At 38.3% G+C, this 26,659-nt stretch overlaps 1 protein-coding gene across 4 annotated transcripts in view; it reads right to left on the reverse strand.

The window, feature by feature from the left end:
• Window positions 1–26,659, reverse strand: part of fat3a (FAT atypical cadherin 3a) — a 217,792-nt gene that overhangs the window by 40,069 nt on the left and 151,064 nt on the right. For all 4 annotated transcript variants that reach the window (XM_086080277.1, XM_086080276.1, XM_086080278.1 and 1 more), the window contains 11 exons: window positions 21,467–21,606; window positions 14,188–14,463; window positions 13,174–13,384; window positions 10,354–13,079; window positions 8,873–10,244; window positions 7,108–7,304; window positions 6,776–6,929; window positions 4,515–4,748; window positions 3,290–3,682; window positions 2,018–2,232; window positions 654–791 (listed from right to left, as the gene is read on the reverse strand). In XM_086080277.1, coding sequence (XP_085936403.1) covers window positions 654–791; window positions 2,018–2,232; window positions 3,290–3,682; window positions 4,515–4,748; window positions 6,776–6,929; window positions 7,108–7,304; window positions 8,873–10,244; window positions 10,354–13,079; window positions 13,174–13,384; window positions 14,188–14,463; window positions 21,467–21,606 — 6,056 coding nt within the window. The remainder of the gene's footprint in view (window positions 1–653; window positions 792–2,017; window positions 2,233–3,289; window positions 3,683–4,514; window positions 4,749–6,775; window positions 6,930–7,107; window positions 7,305–8,872; window positions 10,245–10,353; window positions 13,080–13,173; window positions 13,385–14,187; window positions 14,464–21,466; window positions 21,607–26,659) is intronic.

Genomic DNA, 26,659 nt, shown 5'->3' on the forward strand with positions numbered 1-26,659 from the left:
CTAGCCTGCTTCAGAGGGAGAAACAGTGAGTGTATGAGGGAGTGGTGGAGGTGAGGCAAGTGATAGAAGTAAATCAGAGGTGAAACAGGTAAACACAAACATCTATTTTAATACTAACAACCACAGGGAAAAAAAACTATTGTTTTTGCTCTTTCTCTCTCAGACACACAAAAATATGAACCAGCTCGGTGTGTGATAACCCTAAAACACTTTCATCAGCCTCAAGCTTTGATCCCACCCCACCAACTTCAAACTACAATCAGATGGCTCATGGACCATGCTCATGAATACTTTTTGATTAGAATTTCAACATTACTGAAATTTGCAAGCACTGCAGATGAATAGATGACGAAGAGGCAGTCGAAGGCTGAGAATACAACGGCGTGGTAGAGATGGCACTAAGTATTCATGCAAACATTGACCGAGTTTGTGTTTATCTGGCTTTCCTGGTTAGGTGTGAATAATTGCCATCTGCTCTGGGAGTCATCCAATTTCTAGGTTTCTCATTGGCTGTCTACAAGAGCCTTTGGCAAGGAATATTAGGGCCCAATTATATCTGCATTGTGAGACTGATAATTGTTGGCAAATATTTAAGTGAATATTATGAGATTTTTGGGGATTTTGTATGTGAGCGTGTGTTTGTGCGCCCTCACTGTCTCCCGGTCCAGATGCTTGTTGACCTTGACGATCCCGCTGAGTGGGTCAATGAAGAACTGGTTGTCTCGGTCGCCACTCACAATGGAGTATAGTATGGCCCCGTTCCGCTGACTGTCCATATCCTCTGCTACCAGCTGCGAAGCAGACATACGCACACACGTCACAAAACAAATATCAGCCTCTTTTGATTCAAATGTCAGGTTTCAGGGATTTACACCCTTTGGTTTTACCTATTCTGAAATTTTCAGATCAATAAAGGATGACCTTTTCTTATCATAAAAGCCATTCAATTTTTCACTCAAAACTTTACTGATAAGATTCCAGTAAATGTGTACTCAGTTGCCTAATAATTTTCATTTTGTAATTTAAAAAATATATCATATTGAAGTTATACTGTAAGTAATTGAAAGTAGGAAATACTATTACTACTTCTAATACTACTACTAATAATAATAATATAATAATAAAATAAATAAATAAATCACTTTCTTCCTTATTTTATTTCCTCGTTTTACTTCCTTTTCTAGTATTTTAACATATTATTAAATATAAATATATACATTAAATATTTATGCATGTGTGTGCGTGCCTGTATGTGTGTGTGTGTGTGTATGCATATAATGTATGCATTGAATGTGTTCAATTTTGTTATTGTTTATTATGTGCAAGCCTTTATGCTGCATTTCCCATCTGTATGAAAAGTCCTTTTGAAGAATTGATTGATAACAATATCACAGAGGGAGAACAAATTAACAACGAACAATGAGCAACAACAACAAATGTAAAAGCCAACGCAACACTCCCTAATGACTATGTGAAATATATTAACAAAATGTGACTTACTGAATTTTGTTGCTTAGAATTTAGCAGCACTCTCCTACAATTTTCTATCATTATTTAATTATAGATTTGTACAGTGCTTACAAAAAATAGTTGCATGAAATGGCCTACAACAATAAAACGTTGTATGAGACAAACTAATGTTTTAAGAGATTCCACAAGTACTACTTGAATTAAGCATTGGCCTATCATACCATTATAATAACTCTTTGTATATTTTTGATTGAACACGTATACAGTACTACATGCAGACGACATATCATACTGTTAAATGTAATTTCCCAATGTTAAATTTCAGTTGTTGTCTAACGGCGAAAATCAAAATTTGGATGAGATCAAGACAGAACATGTCATGTCAAGAACATGGCTATCCTTCTAATAATAACCAAGTTCCCATAATAATACCATATTAAAAAATAAAATACAGTAATAACTTCAAATGTCATGATGTGGAAGAGATTCATAATGATGTCTTGGTTCAAAGGGGTTCTAAAAGACTCACCAATTGATTTGAACATACCTGTACAACAGACTCTCCAATGGTGGCATCCTCTGACACAACAGTGGTATAGAGATCACGGCTGAACATGGGGGCATTGTCATTCACGTCTGTTACATTTATGTTCACTGTAGTAATAGCACTCAATGGAGGTGTGCCCCCATCTTGAGCCTCCACTGTTAAGAAGTAGTCCCTGCATGTTTCATAATCAAGTGATTGGGCAACGATAATGGCACCTACAAGGGAGGTGAGCGGAGAAAAAGCAACACTGGTGAATATGATATATTGCAGCACATAGGTATTACAAATTAACTAGAAAATACAATTTCTGGAGAAACTAAGCGTCAGTGCTTTAATATTGAAAATATGGAATCATGCGGAATGGTATTGAATGAAATAAAATCATGGGGAATGATATTGAATGATATGGAATCATTTGGAATGCTATATAATGGTTTTGACTGATGTGGAATCATGTGGAATGATATTGAATGAAACGAAATCGGGGGAATGATAGGGAATTATATGGAATTGTTTTGAAAGATGTTGAATGATATGGAATACTTTGGAATGACACAGGATGGTTTTGTATGGAAGAGGATATGGTCCAGTGAAGAGGGAAAAAAAGGTTGGCAGGATTCTTTCTGCCTTTATTCTCAAGATTCTGACCTTAAAGTGAGAATTCTCACTTTAATCATTTAATTCTGACTCTAAAGTCAGAATTCTGAGATTAAATTCAAAGTGAGGATTCTCTAAAGTTAGAATTCTGATAATAAAGGCAGAATCCTGCCAACCTTTTTTTCCCTCTTCACTGGCCCTAATCCTCAATCATCAATGATCAAATGAGACAGAATCATTTGGAATGATATATAATGGTTTTGAATGATGTGGAATCATGTGGAATGATATTGAATGACATCCTAGGGAATTATCGTGAATAATATGGAATAATTTGGAAAGACATAAAATGGTTTTGAATGATGATCAAATGATACAGAATCATTTGGAATGATATAGAATGGTTTTGAATTATGTGGAATCATGTGGAACGATATTGAATTAAATGAAATCATGGGGAATGATAGTGGATGATAAGGAATTGTTTGAAATTACATTGAATATGGAATAATTTGGAATGGGAAGAAAGAGTTTGACTGATGAGTACTCATGTGAAATAATATTGGTGAAAATGTGCAATGTGGAATGATATAGAATGCATAAGATATACTTGGTGAGCACTGTCAAGTGTGTTGCAAGTAAGAGAATACCAACAACAATAGAAGTCATACTCACCAGAAAGAGAATTGATACTGAACTTTCCATGCTCATTTCCTGAACGTATACTGTAGGTAATCTCAGCATTGGTCCCTATATCCTTGCTAGCAGCATACACTGTGAGCATCTTGGTGCCCACCACCACGTCCTCTGGGATGGTCACCAACTGATCGCGACGCTCAAACACTGGCGGGTTGTCATTTATGTCCAGCACAGTGATTGTAACATTGACCAATGAAGAGAGGGGCAGAGGTGAACCCTGATCTGAAGCGCGGACCTTTATCTGATACGATGGTTGAATCTCTCTGTCGAGGATGCGTTCAAGCACCACGATGCCTGTTGACTTATCAATAGAGAATGAGCCTTCAGCAGAGTCTGCTAAGGAGTAGACAACTGTACGTCCTGGACCCGCTGCACAGACAAAACAAGTAATTCTAGTTAATTTCCTGTTAGACAAAACAAAAATGCACGGGTGTTTGATAACATAACTGAACTCAATGACTACCCAATTATCTTTTCAAATGTGTTGATGCAGTCTGCATTGAATGGATACTTCAAAAACTACATAATGAACTCTAATGCAATAAGAAAAAAAAAAAAATATATATATATATATATATATATTAGGGGTGTGAATTGCTTAGTACCTGGCAATTAGATTCGTATCACGATTCATAGGTCACGATTAGATTCAATACCGATTAATCCTGATGCAAATCTATAAATTGATTGTTGCGATTTTTTTTTAAACTCAACTTCTACATGTACACTGTAAGATTTGTATGAAAATTCTGGCTTATAACTGAGCCACTGCATTTAACAAACAGGTTTGTTTCATGTTTGAACAGCACTGAAATAAAATATTAAGGCTTAATGTTCTATTAATATAACATTCTTCCATGCTTAATGTGTAAATCCTAATACTAAGTAAGACGTTTTGTTGAATATTTCCATAAAAAAATTTATGTTTAAAAATTTATTCGGCCGCATATTGAATCGATTCGAGAAATTCTTGTGCTGTAATATCGCGATATATTGCCGAATCGATTTTTTCTAACACCCCTATATATATATATATATATATATATGATATATAAGCATACCAATGTCTTACATAGAGCATTAAAGCTGGACTTCAATTATGTCTTTATATGGCTAATGACCTTTACTGTGTCTTTTTTTATTTGATCCAGGAATTAGTGTAATATTTCAGAGGTGCAAGTATTAAAATGAAACCCATCACCTTCATCGGGGTCTATGGCTTGGATTCGAGTGAGAAGGGCTTTCGTGGCAGTGTCTTCATATACACTTGCTATATAGTGTGGCAGAGTGAAGACAGGTGGGTTGTCATTCACATCTGTCACTTCCACCCACACCTCAGCACGGCACCAGCGCCCACCGCCATCAGTTGCCTGGGCAACCAGCCAGTAGTTGGGTGTCACCTCTCGGTCCAAAGCGACAGATGACTTGATCTCACCTGATTAATGAAGTTATTAACAGCGTGTGAAAGAATTACAGATTGAAGAAAACAGGCATGGTGATTTGTATTTAGGTGTGCACAATGAAAGGCTAGTAACTTAACCTGTACATATTGAACTATACAGTACCACAGATTGTCACACTTTGTAATTTTCTCATAATTTATCTTTCAATTTCCTTCATAAGCATTCAACGTAGCATTCATCTATTAGCATTCAACTATTAGCATTCAGCTTTCAGCATTCCCACACAATTTCTCCACAAATTGCGCTTAGTCTAGTTTCATATACAATACAGACAGTAAATATGCACAATGCAAATGCATGTTCTAAGTGTTAAAAAAAAAAATCCACAGAATGGACTTTACAGAGTATTTGTAGATGGCGTAGCTGCGATTTGCCATTTTTGTGCTGCTGCAAGCCTAATTTCACCTGTTTGGGAATTGTTTGTGCATTTCTGCGCCTTGGTGGGTTGACCTAGCTTACTGAGGGTTTTGTCTTTCATATGCGCCCGGCGCAACGCTGTTTAAACTTTATGCCTGCTGGAATCACATCTAACTATTAGCGCTTAAAGGCCAAGTCCACACGGAAACTGAACCAGATTTGTTTAGCAAAAAATTATTGTGTACACTAAATCGTTTCAAGAAATGTATGTGTCTATGTCTACATGAAAACTATGAAACGCTGTAGTGCCGTATATATGCTAGGCCTGTGTGGCACTGTACCGATGCCACATGAAGTCACCAAAAAAAAACACTGTCCCATGCAAACAAACTCACAACAATGGCGGTGAAAGTGCAGCAAGGAAGAAAAAATATATTTGAGTGGAGATTTTGCTGTTTTTCTGCAGCAAGAAAGTAACACGGTATTCCAACATTGTGTTCACGCATGGTCACGTGACAACTGGGGTAACCATGTCATTATGTAAAAAAAAACCACACATTGGTGTTGTACATACGTTAACATGAGAGCAACGTTTTGTGACCGAGACCCAGTTAAAAAATAAATAAAATTAATCATATTATTATTATTTTTTTAAACTTACTGTTTTTGCGGGTACACTGAAACTCATTTTCGTGTGGACAGTGCCTATACGCAATTTTGGTGAATAGGTACACAGTAAATTCTTAGTGAATTTTATTCTAAAAATAATCAATTTGGTCCCACTCTAAACAGAGTAACATTTACATTTGGAAGAGAGTAAAATATTCAAAGTAAATTTTACTCAAAGTAGTTTTAGTGTATACGAGAGAATTTGCCTGTCCCATGAAAAACCTATTAAAGATTTTTCACTCAGAAATTCTAAGTAATTTTGCAAGGAAAGATTTTTACAAAATTTTACTATATTACAAGTTACAACCTTCAACTTGAGAGACTGCCACTCTACAACCTGAGCTAGGCCACTGTTTGCTAGTATCATTTTTGGTCTCTCAGAGGTACGAAGATTCCAGCTGACACGGGCGATATACTAACACACAGTAGGAGTGGCATAGCTCAGGTGGTAGAGTGGCAGTATCCCAAGCTGAAGGTCTTGAGTTTGTTCCTCAACCCTTTTTTTTTTTATAAACTAGTAAAATGTAGTCAAAATCTCTCCTTGCAAATTTTACTTAGAATTTCTGAGTGAAAATCTTTCATAGTTTTTTTTTTCATGGGATAGGCAAATTCTCTATTCTCTATTTTGAGTAAAATTTACTCTGAATACTTTGCTCTCTTATGTGTACATTTTACTCTGTTTAGAATGGCACCAAATAGACTCTCTTTAGAGTGAAATTAACTCTACAGAATTTACTGTATAGATTCTGTGCTCCTCAGACATTCATTAATTTGTAGAAATAAATTAATTGACTGCATTATTATTATTATTATTATTATTATTATTATTATGCATGTGTCTGTGAACATACCAAGGGTCGAGCCTGCCCCATACAACCCCCCCCCCCCCCCCCCCCACCCATTTAGAACACGCCTCGTGCTACACTAGCATTGTGCACGAAAACATAGCCCTATTTCTAAATTGCATTCATACCGGTGTCTGGGTCGATACTGAAGTCATGAGATCCAAGGCCATGCAAGGAGTACTGGATCCAAGCACTGATGCCCACATCTTTATCAGTCGCACTGGCCCTTAGCAGCACACTATTCACAGGGATATTCTCTGGAACGGATGCAGTATAGAGTGCCTGTGGACATACATTCACAAACACATTCAGACACACAGCCATCGGATTAAATAATTCATGAAGCTTTGACACCAGCTTGCTACATTCAGTCTAAAATAATTTATAGGCCTCTGATACATCCAAATCCAGTGCATCCAAAAAAACGAAGACAGTGGCCAAGAGCAAGCTTAATAGTCACCTGGTCACAGATGGGGTTGTTATCATTGGCGTCCATCACTGTGACCTCCACGGTTGCTTGGGAAACAAATAGTCCATCGCTTGCAGTGACATTAATAATGTAGAGGTTGCGTTCCTCCCTGTCCAGCAGTCCTTTCACATACATTTTCCATTCACCCTGAACTAGACCCAGCGCAAAAACACCACGATAGTTCCCACCTGTAAAACAGAGAAACACAGGGCAATCAATCTGGTGTCTATGTAATCTATATAATTTGTTCTTTGATAATTACAACTGATTAGACTATACAAGCACATTTTCTCAACATTACTTCATGTCAGTTTATTATTTATTACTGGGTCGCATCCCATCTCCTTCCGCAGCTGACCTTGTGGAAGTATCCTTGAACACGAAACTGAACTCAATCAAGAATATATATCCCATTAATCACTGTGCAACTGGGTGAATAAAGAAGCAGTGTAAAAGCGCTTTGAGTACCTTGAAGGAAGAAAAGTGAATCCCACAGACTGTTTTCCTACTCAACTGTCAAGTGTAAGAGAACACAAATCCGGATGCCTGTCTAGTAGACACTCATTGCAATGTAATTAAGAGAATGAATTTCTTCCATCAAAAGTTATTCATTAGATCTTTTATCTCCTGTCTCTTGGGGGTGCCACTTTGTCTCATGATAAGTTCCAACTTCATTACTACCTTATTTGCCAATGAAAGAAATAATCCTTTGATCTTAATGCCTTCTATTTAATCAAGTACCGAACTAATCCCATCATTTTCATTGTTTCTTTTGCCCTCAATATGTATTCTATTGTATCTCTGTGTCTCTGTGTGTCTACTTTTATTTTTTCTCTCTAAAATTATACATACAAATTAAACACTGATTCATTTGGAAAATAATATGACATGGAGTTCATTAAGTTTCCAGTAAGGGTGTTAGAAAAAATCCATTCGGCAATATATCGCGATATTACAGCGCGCAATTCTCGATTGATTCAATATGCGGCCGAATTGATTTTTAAACATAATTTTTTTATGGGAATATTCAACAAAACTTCTTACTTAGGGTTAAGATTCACACATTAGGCATGGAAGAATGTTATATTAATGGAACATTAAGCCTTAATATTTTATTTTAGTGCTGTTCAAACATGAAACAGACTGCAACCTGTTTGTTAAATGCAGAGGCTCAGTTATAAGCCTGAATTTTAAGATAAATAAATACATTTTCATACAAATCTTACACTGTACATGTACAGGTTTACTGATTATTATTTTCTAAATTTGAGTTTAAAAAAATCGCAACAATCAATTTATAGATTTGTATCGGGATTATTCAGTATTGAATCGAATCGTGACCTATGAATCGTGATACGAATCGAATCGCCAGGTACAAGGCAATTCACACCCCTAGTTTCCAGGGAAAGCCCTCAATGAATGTTTGGTTAACCCCACAATTATACGATGTATTCAACAACTACAGAAACAAATGTTCACTGCAAGTGCTTATTACGTTGTATGACCTTTGGATAATTTTATACTGTTAAAAGTCCTCAGTCATTAAACATATTTGCAATAAATCCTTCCCTGAAATCTTTCCAAATAAAACAATGCCATGGTATTTCTTTACCATAATCATTAGTTTACCCAAACTCTTATCCTGGTACACATTCCCGGAAGCCAGAACTCAAGCGTCAAAATCATTGTAACATAATTTTTTTTTCTAATATAAAAATTATATATTAAAACAAACAAACAATTAAACTGTTCTTACCAGTAATGTGATAGCTGACTTGTCGGTTATTGGTAGAACTGTCGTCATCTTTCGTGTTCAGCACAGCAACCACTTCTCCTGGTGAGTCGCTCTCGTTAACTGTACCAACATAGCTTTGCTCCAGGAAAATGGGTGGGTTGTCATTGATGTCTGATACTGCCACTGTAACAGTGGTAGTGCTGGAAAGAGATAACGCCTCCCCGAGATCTGAAGCAATCACTGTGAATGTGTATGATGGATTGGACTCATGGTTCAGGTTCTTGCGGGTGGAAATCCAGCCTGCGTTGGAGTCAATACTGAACATTTTAATTAATTCCGTGGAATCACCTGCTGAAGGGATGAAGGTCCCAAGACTGTAAGTTACTTGTCCATTGGCAGCTGAGTCTGGGTCATGTGCTTGGACTTGAATAACTCTTGTTCCAACTGGCATTCCTTCCAAAACAGTAGCTTCATAGGAGTTGGCCTCAAAATATGGTTTATTATCATTTAGGTCTAGTACTTTAACATTAACGTCAACAGAAGTTACAGAATCCAGCTTGGCCTGTTGCACGGTGGCAATAACTTTGAAATGGTATTCTTTGATATGCTCATGGTCCAAGAGCGTATCAATCTTGATAACACCAGTATCTTTTTCAATCACAAACACTTCATCTTTGTTGTTTTCTCCATTCTCTCCATTAACCAGGGAAAATGTAGCTATAAGGGTGTCATATCCAGACGGACTGTTCAGGCGGACCATACCAATAGCATAGCCTATTAGTGTGTCCTCTGGTATGCTAAATAAATACGGATGTTGGCTAAATGAAGGAATGATGGAATCTGGGGAAAGAACATGAATGTAGACTGACACTAGAGAGTGGCGAACTGGATTTCCACCATCCACAGCTTTTACAAAAAAAGATAACACAGAGTTCCTCAAATGGCTGAAGCTTCCTTTTGTCACCATCCAGCCATTTTCAGGATCAATCTCCAAAATGTCTGCCACAGGGATGTGTGCCTCACTGTAGAGCGAATATGTAACCCTGGCATTGGTACCATCATCAGGATCACTGGCCTGAATCTGTGTCACTAAAAACCCGTTAGCGACATCAGATTTGACAGAAGCTCTGTATTCAGTAGCACTGAAATGCGGTGCATTATCATTGTCATCCAAAAGTGTAACTTGTACTGTACAGTAACAAACACGTCCACCTGAGTCTTGGGAGAGCACAGTCAATACTATATCTTCATTAGTGGGGTCCTCACGATCAAGCTTTTCCGCTGTGGTGATTTGGCCACTTGCATCAATGCTGAACTGATTCTTGTCAACATCATTGACAAATGAATAGGTAACATGACCAAAAACACCCGGGTCCGCATCTGTTGCCTTTACCTTTAATTTAGAAGAAAAAAAAACAACAATATATATGCAAGGGTCTTTTCCCAATTACAATAAAATAAGATAAACTCTTAAAGAATGTAATAACTGCATTTATTCTTACCTGTATAACTTTGGTTCCTGCTGCAGCATTTTCTCTCAGCTCTGCTTCATATACATTCAGTCCAAACATCGGGCTATACAAGTTGGCTCCCAACACTTTAACATGAACTTGTGCAGTGCTGGTGAAGACCCCATCTGACACCGACACATTAAGGCTGTAAACAGGTTCCATCCTTTCTTTATTGTGGCTGGACAAGGTGATAATTCCAGTCTTTTTTTCCATCGCAAAGTTCATTCTTTCATTTCCAGACAAAATACTGTACTCCAGCTTGTTAAAATCCGAGTTGTCAGCATCCGAGGCTTGGACACAAGTTACAAATTGACCCTTTGGTGCCAGCTCATTTACATGGGCTTCATAAAGAAGTTGGTTGAAAACTGGAGGATTGTCATTTGTGTCATTCACCACAACTGTGACAGTCATGTCACTGCTTAAAGGTGGAAAGCCATTATCAGTAGCTCTGACGATGAAGTCATACTTCTGGACTTGTTCATAGTCCAGCATACGGGCAGTCAGAATTAGTCCACTGCTACTGTCGATGTGAAAATAGTCTGTGTTGTTGTGTGAATCGGATAAGATCTGGTAAAGAACAATATTATTCTTCTCAGAGTCTTTGTCAGTGGCGATGACCTGAAGAGCTGGAGTCCCAATCACGGCTGTTTCCGATAAAACTACAGAGTAGGACATTTTCTGGAAGATGGGGACATTGTCATTAACATCCTGAACGGCCACATTCACATCAACCTCAGAACGGGCACCAGTTAAATAGTCAGTTGCTCTAATGGTCAGATGATAATAGGATGCTGTTTCATAGTCCAAGGAATGGATGACACTTATGACTCCGGTGTCAAAACCAATGTCAAACTGAAGCGATGGATCTCCATCAACGATTGTGTAAAAAATACTCTGACCTTCAGGACTAGTTGCATTAATACCAAGGATAGGTGTGTGCACTGCCACATCCTCATTAACAGACACCAAATAAAAAGATTTGTCAAAAACAGGCATGGCTTTGTTGACAACTGTAATAGGAAATTCAATTGTAGAAGAGAGAGGTGGATAACCCCCATCTCTGGCGTATATCACCATCAGGTATTCCATATTGGACAAGTCAGACTCAAAGGCCCTCTTGAGCTTAAGATTGCCTGTTTGACGATTGATTTCAAAATGACCATGGTCATCCTTGAGGTAATACGACACCTCTCCGTTAATTCCTTTATCCCCATCAACGGCCATGACTTTGAAAATGTGGGATCCTGGCTCAGCTTCTACTTGAACAGCTGCATAATAAGGAAGTCCAACAAATACAGGGGCGTTGTCATTGATGTCTTCCACCTGGACTTTCACCATAACTCTGGCTACATGCAAACGGTCATGCTCTCTTCTTGCCTCAACAACCAGTTCATAAAATTCTTGCTCTTCACGGTCAAAGGGTAAACCTGTGGTTTGGATCACCCCTGAAGTTGGACGGATTTTAAAGCGTTTACCAGGGTTCAACAATGTGTATTTCAGTGGTTCATTGAGACGGTTTCCAACAGCATTGACAACAGCCACCTTGGTGATGTTAGATACATTCTCTTGAATCGAGGAAGTGTAAAGATTACTAGTGAAGCTGAGACCAGAATCAAGAGCTTCGCGTACAAGAATGGTTGCTATAGCTGTGGTGGAAAATTTCCCATCTGAGACTTTGACACTGAAGCGGAAACGTTCTTTGGAGAAGCTGTTGTTTTTAACTATAATAATCCCATTGGAAGGTTTGATGGAAAAATGCTCCAGTGCTCCATCTGTGAAAGAGTAGGTGAGTCCTGTAGCTTGTTTGTCTGGGTCAATGGCTGACACCTGCAGTGCTTCCACTCCAACATAGGTGGGTAGAAGCACAACTGATTCATAGTTACTCTGGGTGAAACGAGGTGGTGAATCATTTATGTCTATAACTTGTACTGTGACCTCAGTTGGGCTGTCTGCTGTCAACTGAGGTCTGCCATTATCCCTGACTTGAACATGGAAGTGGAAGATAGAAGATGTCTCATGGTCTAGATTTGCAATGGTCCTGATGGAGCCTGTACCCGAGTCCACTGTGAAAATCATTTTTGCTGTGTCCTCAACAATCTGATATATGAGCAGAGCATTTTGGTTGTGATCAGCATCTGTGGCCCTGATAACTAGCGGGGAATCTTCTGTGTTTAAAACTAGACTGTTGACTGGTGCAGCTTCGCTGATGCTGCCGTGATAGTGAAGTTGTTTGAACATTGGTGGGTTATCATTTTCATCCAAAACTTGTATCAAAAGAGTTGCATTGGAGGCCAAGCCAGCCATGTTGGTAGCCTGTACTGTGAGCGTAAAAGATGCTCTAGCCTCATAGTCCAGAGACTTTTGAGTTGTAATTACTCCACTATACTGGTTTATCTGAAAAATTCGATCAGAGTTGCCCTGTTTTATATCATAAGTGAGCGTAGACTGACTGACTGCACTAACTGTAGTGACAGAAGTCCCAATCACTGCATTTTCTGTGATGTCAGCTTGGTATTCAGGCTGTTGGAACTTTGGACCGGCATTGTTTGAGAGAGTGACGACAATACGCACTATCGTGGTTGTGGACAGGGAGGGGGAGCCATTGTCTGTGACTCTGATGGTGAGTATATAGTGACCTATACTGGACAAGTCAAGGTCATGTGCAACTGTGATGATTCCCAAAGCTGGCTCAATATGAAATGAATTTCCAATGTTCCCTGTTTAAAAAAGGAGAAAAAATAAAGCAAAACACGTGTTCATTTAAGAATAATAATTTCTAAGTATATTAAAAAAATATTTAGGTGCGCCAACCTGATTCAATAGAGTAGTGAAGCTCTCCATTCTTTCCTTTGTCTTTGTCCAAGGCAGTCACCTGTACAACAGCTGATCCCACAGCTGCTGACTCATAGACCGAACCCTCATACAGTGCGCTAGTAAATATCGGTACATGGTCATTTATATCTTCCACCTCTACTAGCACACGAGCTAGGTTCTTCCGGTAAGGGAATTCTTGGTCTTTAACCTGTGGGAGGACACATTGTCAAATGTCAGTCACAATAATGGAGCCAGATGTTGGAGAAGTGATATAGAAGGGCCTAAACAGCAAGACTACTATATGAGCATTATGTGTCTGTAGACGGTTTTGGTGCCTATCCCAGCTGACGTAGGGCAAAAGGCGGACTACGCTCCATACACAACTACAAATAAGTACTGTTAACCAAACATGATGTGATAGTACATTCTAAGTTCACACCTCCATGAATATTTTTATAAATGTTCCAAGTACAAACAATTCCAACATAGCCACTGAGAAGTGGCAGCTAATTCTCGCAATATTTGTATTTCATTAACAGGTCCTCTCTCTCATCATCCTGAGTGCCAACTCTCCCCTCTCTGTGCCTGTGTGTGTGTGTGTATGCTAATTGCAGGTTTGGACACAAGCGTGTTGGAGCCAGCGAGCAGATGGATGTCATTCTACCAATTAGCAACTGCCTGTTTTACACCGGTCTTGGTCTCCGCCACACTTCCAGATCGTCAACACTCTTCATTGAGTTTGTTGTATCCCTTCACTTAGAAGATTCATGTTTATATCCTGAAATACTTACCCTGCCCTGTTCTGTATTATGTTCCAAGTGGAGGATTTGCAGGTACAATATATATCTGTTTGTAATCTGATTACTGTTTTTAGGTAGACCTACATGCATGTAATGATCATTAAATCTCTGTCATTAGGTTATATATAAACATTTAACAGAAAATAACACATTCAACAGGTGCACACAACTAGTCCATGGGTCAATCAATCTCCACCTGAAGATCTCTTACCATAACAGTAAGTATGTGCTGTGCACAAGCCTCATGGTCCAAACTCTGGGTTGTGTAGATAGTGCCCATGGTGGGGTGGATGCGGAATAGACGCATGCTGTTTGGGTCTATTGCACTCTGCAAGGAGTAACTTAGGCGATGATACTCATCTCTGTCCAATGCTAGGACCTGAACCACTTCAGTGTCAGGAGGTGTGTCCTCAGAAATGGTGACATCATAGAATGGCTGGGAGAAGATGGGAGCGTTGTCATTGTTGTCAGTAACAGTGATGTGAACCTGGACCATGGAGAGAAAAGACAACACCGTTGAGTGGTTGTATTGTTACATGCTCTTGAAAGTTGAAGCATAGATGCTTTGAAGTTATTTTCATACTTTATATGTGGAAATTGACATCCATATACATACACACACATACATTTCTCTCTTATTTTAAAATAAAAATTATAATGTGTTTCCTCAGCTGACAATGATCAAGAATCCCTAGCAGTCACTATGATCAAGACATGCAAATGCAATTTACTTTATACTGAAAACTGTCAAGTAACTGTTTAGGCCTGTTGTGATAGTAGCGTGTTATGGCAAATGAAAGCCTGTGAGTCACCGATGACGGTTGACAAGGCACAACATGAGTCAGACAAAACACAGAGAGCTGGTAGAAAGACAGAAAAAAATATCCATCCATCATTCTACCTTAGGGATTCAAGATGATCAAACATTTGACTAAAAACAAAAATTAGACTAAAAAGAAAAAAGAACCATTAGGCTTTCCACAATCAGGGTTTTTCGGCAAAAAAACATAACCGATTTGATCAGAAGATAGAGCAATGTATCTTTTTTTTTTTTTAAATGTATTTAAACTGTTATATTTACTCTAGAGTCAACCATTGCCATTCACAGAGACTGGCCCATAGCAAAAACTCATTGAAATGCATGGGGAAAAAACAATAAAGAACCCCCCCAAAAAATCTTCAAAAATCTGCTGATACACATTAAGTATAACATGTAATGTCTTATTTGACGGAGTCGATCAGTGATGAAATTGATCGATCGGGCAAATTAAAACAATACAGCCGATCACCGATTTTGTTTAAAATGCAAACTATCGTCAGATCTATTTATCTATCTATCTTTCTTGCATGTTTTAGGCCCCGTCCACACGCAAGCCCGTTTCAATGTATCCGTACAAGTTTCTTGCCAGTTGGGCAGTTCGTCCACACGGCGGCGCCATTTCGGAGCGTGAAACTGAAACTTTTGTAACCGGGCTCCAGAGTGGAAAGATTTCAAAACGCTCCCTGTATGTTCCAATGTGGACACTATATGCGGGATACTCCTCCAGTGATGAGGTAGTGATCGCAGCTCGATGACGACGCATTGTCGTAGTTTGATGATGTATCTCCAATTCTCGTGTGACTGGGCGCGAACCGCCAGTCTGTCAACAACAATGGTGGATAGCCGTGTCATAGTCTTTTAGCGCAACCTCCTATGCTTTTACAGCAAAATATTTTGCATGATGTTGTTGTACTTGAATCACCCACCATTGTCACTTCTCCTGTGTTCGTCCCACTGATCTGTATATATTACTGGATAGTCGATAGTCCATACACGCCCGTGCAAGCCATTGAAGCAACAGGGCGGCTGTCTTACTCCTCCCATCTTGCGAGCAGACTACTGTATAAACTATACGTAAACGTACAGATTAGACGTATACAGCTCGTAGGCTCTTCGTATAGGGCCGGTCACTATTTTTACCCCCAACAAGTGGACGGTATGTGCTGCTTTGAAGACCCCCTTTTTCTTTTATTGCTTAGTTCCTTAGACCCCAATATTAGATTGGACAGTCACCTTTTGTTGAATTCAGCTATAATTCTATAAAAATAAATATACAAGTTTCCTCTTGTAAACATCATTGAGCATATCATTTATACATTTATTTAAGGCAAGTTGTAAAATGTCTGAAGTCCTCTTGTTTATGTTTAACAAATTTAAAACATCATAAATCATGCTGTTTCTACTAAGTACTGTGTCAAATGTTCTCCAATTTCGATACTGTAAATGTATAGGATCGTATGCCGAGAAACGTTTCTTGGGAGGAGTAATGTGGCGGCTTCGCGGCTTCAAAAGTCTTGGCCTGCTATCGGTTATCCAGTAATATATTCAGATCAGTGGTTCGGCTTCTTCGCTGATTCTTCTTCTACGCTTTCCGTTAACTCACTCTGGCTGCGCTACAGCGCCATTTCAGACTTGCCATTTACATTACAGCTGTTAAACGTCAGCGTCTTCTTTTGGACACACACGTCTTGAAACTTTTTGTGTGTACGAGATTTTTTTGAGGAACAAAGCTGGCTTTGCTTCCGTGTGAACAGGGCCTAGAGGTTTTTCTCCTCAAGCACAGCTGAATCAAATAATCAGGATCATTATCACGTCTCTGCAGAGTTTGTTTGAGGTGGGAAACCTCTAACACCTATGGGCCCTATAGGTTTATTGTACCTTCTGCCATCTAGTGAAGGAGCATTCATTGTTTTGCCTATCACTGTACATCTATGGCATGGACAGATGAACAAAGATGTATTTGTAATGAATAAATAATCATTTTCGCACAAATGTAGTCACAATGGATAGATACTTTTTTGCAGCATGATCTTTCACGGCACCCTTGTTGAGAATCGCTAGGTTTCACACAAAAGTTTTTGTTAAGTTGCTTACACACCACGCTTGGTTTCGTGGAGGCCACTGCAGGATAAAGTACAGGACGGCGCAGGGACAACGGCACCATGGCACAAGCTAACTAACCTGGCAATAGCCAGACTGATAATTGTGATTCACTCAAGGGAGTTCTCCACAATATCAATCTGGGACCACTCCAATGTGATCTTCTCGGGAAAAGCGGGGCATTCAGTAGAATACTTGAAGCTGATTGGGCAATGCACAACTTGTGCACGTCTATCAAACTTTTCTTTTGACCAATCATGGCAACAGATGAAAACGTCATTATTGTCATCGTAGGTTGGAAAAAAAAAGGACAAACATATATATCAGTTAAAAATGCACTAAGCGGCTCTCCCTGTTCTTCATTCCACAAGGAAACTGTGAGTAATTCTGCGAGAACAGAATTAATCGCAGCGTCCATGCATTTGTCCATGTTAGGTTGATTAGTTTCCCATGGCTTCTGCGCTTCTTGTTTTCGTCACAGCCACAAATAATGCCCAACACAGTACCGCTTTGTGATTGGTCTGTACAAAAAGTATACTGATCGGTGAAATCAGCAGGCTTGGTACAAAGATGGATTCTCGGGGGTTTGTGAATCCCGCGAGAATTCATCTTGCAGTGCAAGGTTACAAGCTTACAGGTCCCATACTGCATTCGGTGCTGTTTGTAAGCGACCGAACAAGGAAGAGACTGGTAACTTTTTCTGCTGGTTTGGATGTAAAGTAGGTCGCAGCCCAACAATATGTATTTGTCAGTGTTTTAATGGAAAGCCCTGGCTTTGCTTATAATAGGGAAGCAAAATAAATACTAGACTCATTCAGCACTAAAAAGTTAATATTTTGTCCAGAATTAATGTGATAACTTCATTATTTTTCATGTACAATTAATACCTTTACCTCCCACAAACGTATCTAAACGTTCTATTTTAAATATTGCCATGGTCCCAAAAACATATGTATATGTTTTATACAGAAAGCTTTGATGCAGCCTTCTGACCTGAAGAGGTCACTTAAAGCAATGGTAGTTATTACAAAAAAAACAACAACAAAAAACTGCCAGCAGGTGGCAGCAGAGTATAAGAGATCAACCAGGGCCTAGTTGCAACAAGCTGTTTTCACCAGTGTTTTTGACAGGTTTGTGAATAATGATGATGGAACTTAGCTATATTATAACGCTAATTGCTGCAAAACGGAAACAGATACAAATATACTTTTTTTTTCTGAGGAAAGAAGATAATCAAATCTTTCTATTGGTAGGTTCCATGTCTTTGTTGCAATAGAACACAATATTCTGTGGGCCTTGCAAAATCAGTCAAAATCCAGTAAAACAGCTGGGAGCGAAGGGGGTTGCTTCCGTGAAAATGGTTGGGAGTGAATGAGTTAAAAACAAATGTTTCCACTTGCTGTCGACTGAAGATGGCATCACCTCTGGTGAGGCAGTAGGTAACGACCAATCATGGCTCAGTTTACTAACCAAACTGAGAAAACTGGTGAAATATGAACGGTCCTGACCTACTTCCTTAGCACAGTCGACAGCAAGTGGAAAATTTTGTTTTTAAAGGTATTAATTGTACATGAAAAATAAACAAGTTATCAAATTAATTTTAAGTATTCCTTTAAAGTATTTTTTTTACAGTTAGCAAAGTTATGGGGTTTGCTACAATAACATGTATGTTCCACTTTCAGCCTTCTACATACAAATGAGTGTAAATATCCTTTCATTGTTTTATTTTTTTACCATGTCATCTGTCTTGTGCCCCAGAATTGAGGATACCGGGACAGCACATTATTTATACCTCCATTTTCTCATTTTTTTTCTTTCTCTGCAGTTTTCACTGTAAAACTCTCTTACCAAAACTCTTTACACTGTCACTCTAATAAAATCCCGCCACCATCGCTCTGATGGGATATGCCGAGATGTCATCGCAGCACGCTGCCACCTGAATTGAAAATTTTTCATGAACCGGTTGGTGGACGACACAGTGTGCTGTGCTCAGTGCAGTATGAGTAAGTCATTGGGTCATCCATTGCATTTTTATTAAATACAGGAACCACTAGGCCAAACTGCTAGCCAAATGTTTTGGTTTGTTTCATTAGGTGGGAATGATGAGATCAGAACATTTCAGATATAGCAAGATGAAAAGATAAGGACTCCCTCTTCAAAGTCACTTAGGAAATAAACAGAAACTTCAGCACAATACTTGACCTCGTGTCAAAGGGGCCCACACAATCTGGCCCGCTTCGAAACCAGCAAGCTCCAGCTAAGCTTCTCTCAGTTTCTGTGCTGCCTGACTGCTCATCCAAAATAAACTAACCGAAGTGAAATTGCAGCAGGAGCAGTGGTATGACTTGCAAGGCGAGGAAAGCATCAACATGTATTTTGCACACATTCAGAAACTGGATCCTGAGATTTGTAAAGAAAACATAACGAGAAGTGGAAGGAAACAGACTGGAGAGCTGCCAGGCAGTTAGTCTAAATATAAACCTTGCTGCGGCAGTCAGCCTTCTGTAGCTGAACTGCCAAGGCTCTCCCTGGCGGCATGTTGCTGTGCTGAATGTCCATATAAGAGACTTGATTCCATCTTACTGGTGTGTGTATTTGTGTGGAAGAGAGGAGTGCATAGGGAGAAAGGTCCTTCCAAGCCATTCCCTGATCTGAGCACATGAAAGGCGAATTATAGATGACTGATTGACACCAATTTTTATTTTTAATGTTATGTAACAGTGGAACGTGCGTTTATGAAAAACGTTTAATCTGGCAGCAGTTTAAAGTCAGAGTAAATTAAAGTTATCCAATTCTCTTTTGAGCCACAATTAAAATTGAAAGCTTAAATTAAAATGTAAATGTTAAAACCAACAAAAAGGAGTTAGTTATTTAGTTATTTATTCAGTATCAATAACACACAACATACGGGCAATCGTTATTAACCCTTAAAATGATTGTTGTTCTACTTTTTATTGTCAAAAAATCAAATTAATACATTTGGGAGATTATATTGGTCCCTCACTACTTCACGGTTCATTTTTTGCGGATTCACTCTATCGCAGATTTTTATTTGGGTCCATAACTCATACATTGCGGGGTGTTTACCTCCGGTTGTACTTCAATATTTTGCCGTAGTTTTTGTTGTTGTTGTTGTAATTATCCCCCCTATTTTTAATAGTGAGTACCCGTAGTACTCGGTAGTAGGTGGTGTCTGGTCGGTGCTGGATTTCACTTTCACCCCCCCCCCCCCCCCCCCCCCCACACACACACACACAGAGCAATGATGATGACATGTTGAATCGGTAAGATTACCGAATGAACAATACTGAGCTCTCTAGAATATTGTAACGTGGACTATATCATGATTATTTATCATTATTATTAATAATTTTTTGACATTTTTCTTCTTTTAATTCTTCTGAGCAAGTAAGTGTCCAATCACTGATGAGCTATTTTTAGAACAGATTCCAGTTACTCATACACAATGTATGTGTCTCATCCCCCTGCGCCTCGGCACGTGCACTTGTAAGAAGTAGAAAAACAAGTTAATTGAAGGCAATATACTTCAAAGGGGCTGCTTGGTTATGTAACTCTGCAAAAAGAGCTCATTAAGGTGACAGACAGTATTAGCGATTTTTAACAATTTCTACTTTGCGGTAACACACCTATGGCGGTGGGCATTGAATGTATCACTCGCAAAAAGTGAGGGAACACTGTATTTACTGTACTTATTGTTGTTATAAAATAGCAAAAAGTTGCGTTTTTACTAGGTATAGGCGAGTATCAATACCAGAGATCGGTATCAGTGCCAAAACCAGCATTATTATATGTTATCAGTAATTGTGGAGACTGTCAATACCAGCCACGAATACTTCAGCCAAACAAAATCTGACCGAGTAAGTCCTTATCAGCAGAAATTGGCGCTATGCTACGGCAATTTAACACATCGACAAATTTTCATCAGAAAGAAAAGTGTTTGTTCACAATTTTTTGTCATTGTGTTAAATATAATTTATATATCAGAAGTATTTAGAGGTATTAGTACTCGATGTTGGTGAGGACTCAAAGTGTGAATATTTGTACTGGTATCGGTCAAGACAAAAAACATTGGTATCAAACATTTTTACATTACTGGCTAACAATTACACTCTCCTAAGTGGCCAAAATAAATACATTTAGCTTTTAGCAAGCAAACATTACAACTACTTGGTTCCTCCAAGAAATAATCTTCAGTCACAAAAGAAGTGAGTGAAATTAAAATTTGTCAGACAAGTTTACCACCTCTTGCCAAGTATGACATCGTCGATGCATGCTACATGCATACATTTGCTAACATAAGTGTATAAATAATCCAAAAATGAACTTTTCTTTAGGAAAGTAAGAAGATAACCACACAAACCATATAGACTGTGTTGATGTAAACAGTCTTTTACAATCTCAATGTATCAATTGTATCAATGAGGCCACGTTCATATGGCGTGAGTGACTGTTATCCCTAAAATATACTTAAACTATTCATACATCTACCGCAGTTGCAACTCTGCCTCAAGTCAAAGTCAAGAGCAGTTGTGTGTTGTACGTGTCTTACCTGTGTGTATGCAATGTTGACGCCATCTGTAGCCTGCACTGTTAGGTTGTAGAAGGAGCGTTGCTCAGCGTCCAAAGGCCTGGCGATGATGATGGTGCCCATGGCCTTCTCGACATCAAATACGCTGTCTGTGTTCCCACCTGCTCCACACAGACAGAGTTGAAGGGGTCAAACAATGTTAATCAGGTTGATTTAGTCCAAATACTCAACGGCTGACACGATGAACATGTGAACACACACACCTGCACAAGCTGATTAACACAGTCCATGGTTGTTTATTTTTCTGGTTGTCATTTGTAGTGGTTTAGAACTACACTTTTAGCTACATTTGCCAACATGAAAATGGCAAACTTAAGTGCTCAGTTTTGACCAGGTTAGTCAAACTGATCATCATTTTCTTTGTAAAAGTAGAAATGATGATACCACTCCATTATTGGATCACTTACATCTGGTAGATTGTGGCCACTGTGTGTATAGTGTTCACAGGATGAAGATGATAGCTAGCACATATAGCTAGCTAGCATCATAATGCCAACTTTGAATGTTTGCCTACGTTTTAGACTGGATGCTCTACTGAATTATTTATAAGAACACATTGGAAATCACTTTAGATAAATATTTCCGCTAGGAACAAACAACAACACTATTGAGAACAAAGGATTTCAGAGTCAAATGGCAATTTCTTGTGATTTTCTATGTTCTCATTCAATAACCAGGGGTGTGCTGTTTATTCAACAGTAGAAAATGGGAATGCTGACACTAAGACAGAAAAAGACGGTAAAACATCCTGTGATCACAGGATGGTTCAAATTACAGAGTCTGCTCTCCAAACCAAGCATCCTCTTTTAGGCCATTTGGAAGAAAGAGGTTTGGCAAGAATCCCACTGAGGCCAGAGAGAACCTCCCATCTGCCAACACCAAATTATATACAAAGAAAAGCCGGCCTCTGCCAGCCAGCCAAATTGGTTTACACTGCCTGCGGGGTTTATGATCACTGTCTCTCCGCAGAACACGGCAGTACCTTGCTCCACCATGCAATCTTCAGTTAAATGCAAGCATTAAGGTGGAGCATCATCATGGTGGAACATCTCTTAATAATATTTATCATTTTAGTATTTGCTATTAAATATAAAGATATCTGTTACAAATCAATAAAGGGAAGCTTTTCATTACTGCGCGTGCATTCTTTACATCTATGGTACAGTACTTGTTTTGCAGCCGTTTTCCCTTCTGCAGTATTTCACTTATATGCAAATTAGATTGAGATTAGAAAGTTTTCTTGTGAGATATTTGAAAGAGGCTGTAACATGAATTACAAGTTTTGCAACAACAACAATTACAAATCCAGATGCTCTCAAACTTCTACTTACTACTACTACAACCAACATGTAGGGTATGTTTGCTTGCACTATCAGCACCTTGATGACAGTAGAAAAAAACCCAACTTGTCCTGGTTCCCCTTTAAAGTATAAACCTTCAGCCTGCAGCACTATTCAATAACCAGTAGACAGTTTCCTCCAGGCAGCTGTTATTTGGCCATTAAATGGCTGATAGATGCAGAGCTACACTAACTTCTAATTAGATTTGTTTTGAAGAGGCATACTATTACTAATACTAAGCACAAGGATAATCGTTGGGGTTAACAGCCAAACTATATACAAATTCACACAAGAGCGATGTGACCACCCATTCTAATCAGTGGCCCCACATATTCAAATGCAAAGCATAATTGTATGCTATCCCAATATCATGGACATCTCCTAGTTGTTTATATAACATCAACTTAATCAATGCTTTTCAAAGTGGAGTTTATCATTTAAAATGGTGTATCTGAGGGACTGCAGCAATTACTATCCATGCAGATCTATACAGCTGAATGAAAAACTAGTAGTACCGTCAGATGGCAGAGCAATGAAAACAGCTTCTCGTTTACTTAGGCACCAAACCAACTAATTAAAGATATAATCCTGTTAATATTGTATTGTCATATTATGGGAACTGACCTTTTAATTGCTTGTATGAAGGTATTTGTAAGGGCCTTACCTCCTATGAAATGTAAAATGACACGACCCAATAATTTATTTTGTGAGTTGCCTGTTTCATGTTTGATTTTGGCAATGTGACTGTTGCTTATGCTCAGAGGTGGACACTCTGAGCAGAAATGCACTTAAAGGGACCATCAGTGATCCATAGTGCCATCTACAAACTATGATTAAATTAACTGGAAAAAAATGCACCTAACTTGTGTTTTTTCAGATTATGCAGCGTATTTTGAACGTCAGAGGCTTGTGTATGGAGGTAAATTTGGTGCAAAACTAACTTGTGCAAAAAATTTGTACCTGTAGAAAAAAGTCTAAATTTGTATCTGTAAAAGTCGTGATTTGTATCTGTAAAAAAAATGTGTGCCTGTAAAAAAATTTTTTGTGTCTGTAAAAGAAATTTGTACCTGTAAAAAAAAAATGTGTATGTGTAAAACAAATTTGTATCTGTAAAAACTAATTTGTACCTGTAAAAGTCATGATTTGTATCTGTACAAAAAAAAATTTGTACCTGTACAAAAAGTATAAATTTGTATCTGTAAAAGTTGCGATTTGTACCTGTAGAAATGACAACTTGTAGTCAAAGAAGTCGCCACTAGGAGTCACAAGTGGGTTTTCTGCTGCTGTTCAGTGACGTGAGTTTTGCCCCATTTGTCGCGCTACAAATGGAGCAAAACTAATTTGTACTTGTAGAGCGCCGTGATTTGTACTTGTAAAGAAGGGGGCGGGCTCTGGTGTAATGAAGGGTTGTTTTGACCAATCAAGTGAGAAGGATTTGAGCGGATTGGAGCGCAACCTCATTGGTTTAGCGAACGACGGTGGCGGGACTCGCGGAAGGATACAAGCAGGACACATCGTCGCCAACCAACATACATATTAAGAATACTTCAGTCGACTGAAGTATTCTTCCTCAACATACATATTAAGAATTCTGAAGTATTCTTCCTCAACATACATATTAAGAAGTATTCTTAATATGTATGTTGAGGAAGAATACTTCAGTCGACTGAAGTATTCTTAATATGTATGTTGGTTGGCGACGATGTGTCCTGCTTGTATCCTTCCGCGAGTCCCGCCACCGTCGTTCGCTAAACCAATGAGGTTGCGCTCCAATCCGCTCAAATCCTTCTCACTTGATTGGTCAAAACAAACCTTCATTACACCAGAGCCCGCCCCCTTCTTTACAAGTACAAATCACGGCGCTCTACAAGTACAAATTAGTTTTGCTCCATTTGTAGCGCGACAAATGGGGCAAAACTCACGTCACTGAACAGCAGCAGAAAACCCACTTGTGACTCCTAGTGGCGACTTCTTTGACTACAAGTTGTCATTTCTACAGGTACAAAACGCAACTTTTACAGATACAAATTTATACTTTTTGTACAGGTACAAATTTTTTTTTGTACAGATACAAATCATGACTTTTACAGGTACAAATTTGTTTTTACAGATACAAATTTGTTTTACACATACACATTTTTTTTTTACAGGTACAAATTTCTTTTACAGACACAATTTTTTTTTTTACAGGCACACATTTTTTTTTACAGATACAAATCACGACTTTTACAGATACAAATTTAGACTTTTTTCTACAGGTACAAATTTTTTGCACAAGTTAGTTTTGCACCAAATTTACCTCCATACTTGTGATATAGCATGACTCCTTTTTGTGACTGGCTCTAAGCAAGCCCTTAAATCATTCAGAAATGTAAACATTACATTGCTAAACAGAAGATATGCCTTGGTAATTTTTGTTTCTGGCATTTCAAAAATGTTAACACAAGAATTACGATCCACTCTCCCCATCACTTCAAATTTGGTTGGTTTCCACCTGCCGATCAGTATTTTAACATAAAAAATCAGCACCACAATTCGTCTCAGGTTTGCTAGATTACAATTAACCGAGCTGCAGTTTTGTCCGTTTGGCAGATGCAATCCTGGTGCTCCCGATTTGTAGATCAGCTTCCACATCTGCTTGCCTGCGCAATCCTTACAAACCTTTGGTAAATCAGGTCGCCTTGTCTGCATCAACAAATGCATGATTGCTGCTTAGATTTTTATTTTTGACAAATTAAAAGTTAATTACACTTCAGTACCATAATTTAAAGTGAGCCTGGGAGAAAAAACCCAATTACTTGTTACTACTACTTTAAGTAGCACTTACATTCACAGATGGCTATCCACTGCATGTACCGTGGGAATGTGTAATCTACAGCACTTCATAATTATTATGCCTGTTTCATCTTCTGGGTGGAGTATCAGCTTTAACTGGATAATGAGGTGTTTGATATGAGGGTGTGGTTGGTGCATGCTTATATTTGGTTGCCATTACATCACATTTTAAATGTGGCTGCTGTGAGAAGATCAATCATCACTGCATCTTCCAGGGCACAGTCTTATTTTCCCATTAAATATATTGTATGTTAATCTATGTTGTTTTATTTGTACACAATTTACAATTATCAAGTGAATATGCCTGGGAACCTCACATTCTCAGTACCATCTCCTAAATAAACAAACCAGCTTCTATACCAGTCAATCACAGTCGACTGATAGCCGTTTGTGTGTATATATTTTGTTAGTGTACACTAGAGCCTGCGCACCCTCAGTCTCTTGTCCACAAAAAAAGTATTTAAAAAGAAAAAGAAAAAAGTAGGTCACCTTTAACCATGGAAGTTGACAAGGGTTCCATATCTGTAACATTATGTCAAGAACGTTACTGCCAGACCATTATTGCAGTATATTATGTAACAGTAGAAAAATAATTGCATATACAGTAAACTCGAACGTTCAAAATAATCAAATAGATTATCTACATAATACTCAAAAAATTATAAAAACTACTACTAACTTAACTTTTTTAAGTTGGTGTTACTTTGTAAGCTTTTGTACTGATCATTTTTGATTAAATTGAACTATAATTGTTTTTGGGTATGGATAACTCAAAAACATAAATTAGCTGCAACTTAATAAAATGTAGTTATTTCATGATAAAATCTGTTTTCTATTGTTTCAAAAAAGGTCATTATAACAAATAAAACAAATGTATACTGTACATACTAAAACTAAAACTTAATGTATGTACGGTAATTCAATATTTTATGTTTTGTTTAATGTTTCGTGTATGTTTCATAATTTATTTTACTTGTTA

Source organism: Leptonotus elevatus, chromosome 7 (genome assembly GCF_054856555.1).
Source record: "Leptonotus elevatus isolate MCC_2025b chromosome 7, RoL_Lele_1.0, whole genome shotgun sequence".
In the NCBI taxonomy this organism is placed as follows: Eukaryota; Metazoa; Chordata; class Actinopteri; order Syngnathiformes; family Syngnathidae; genus Leptonotus; species Leptonotus elevatus.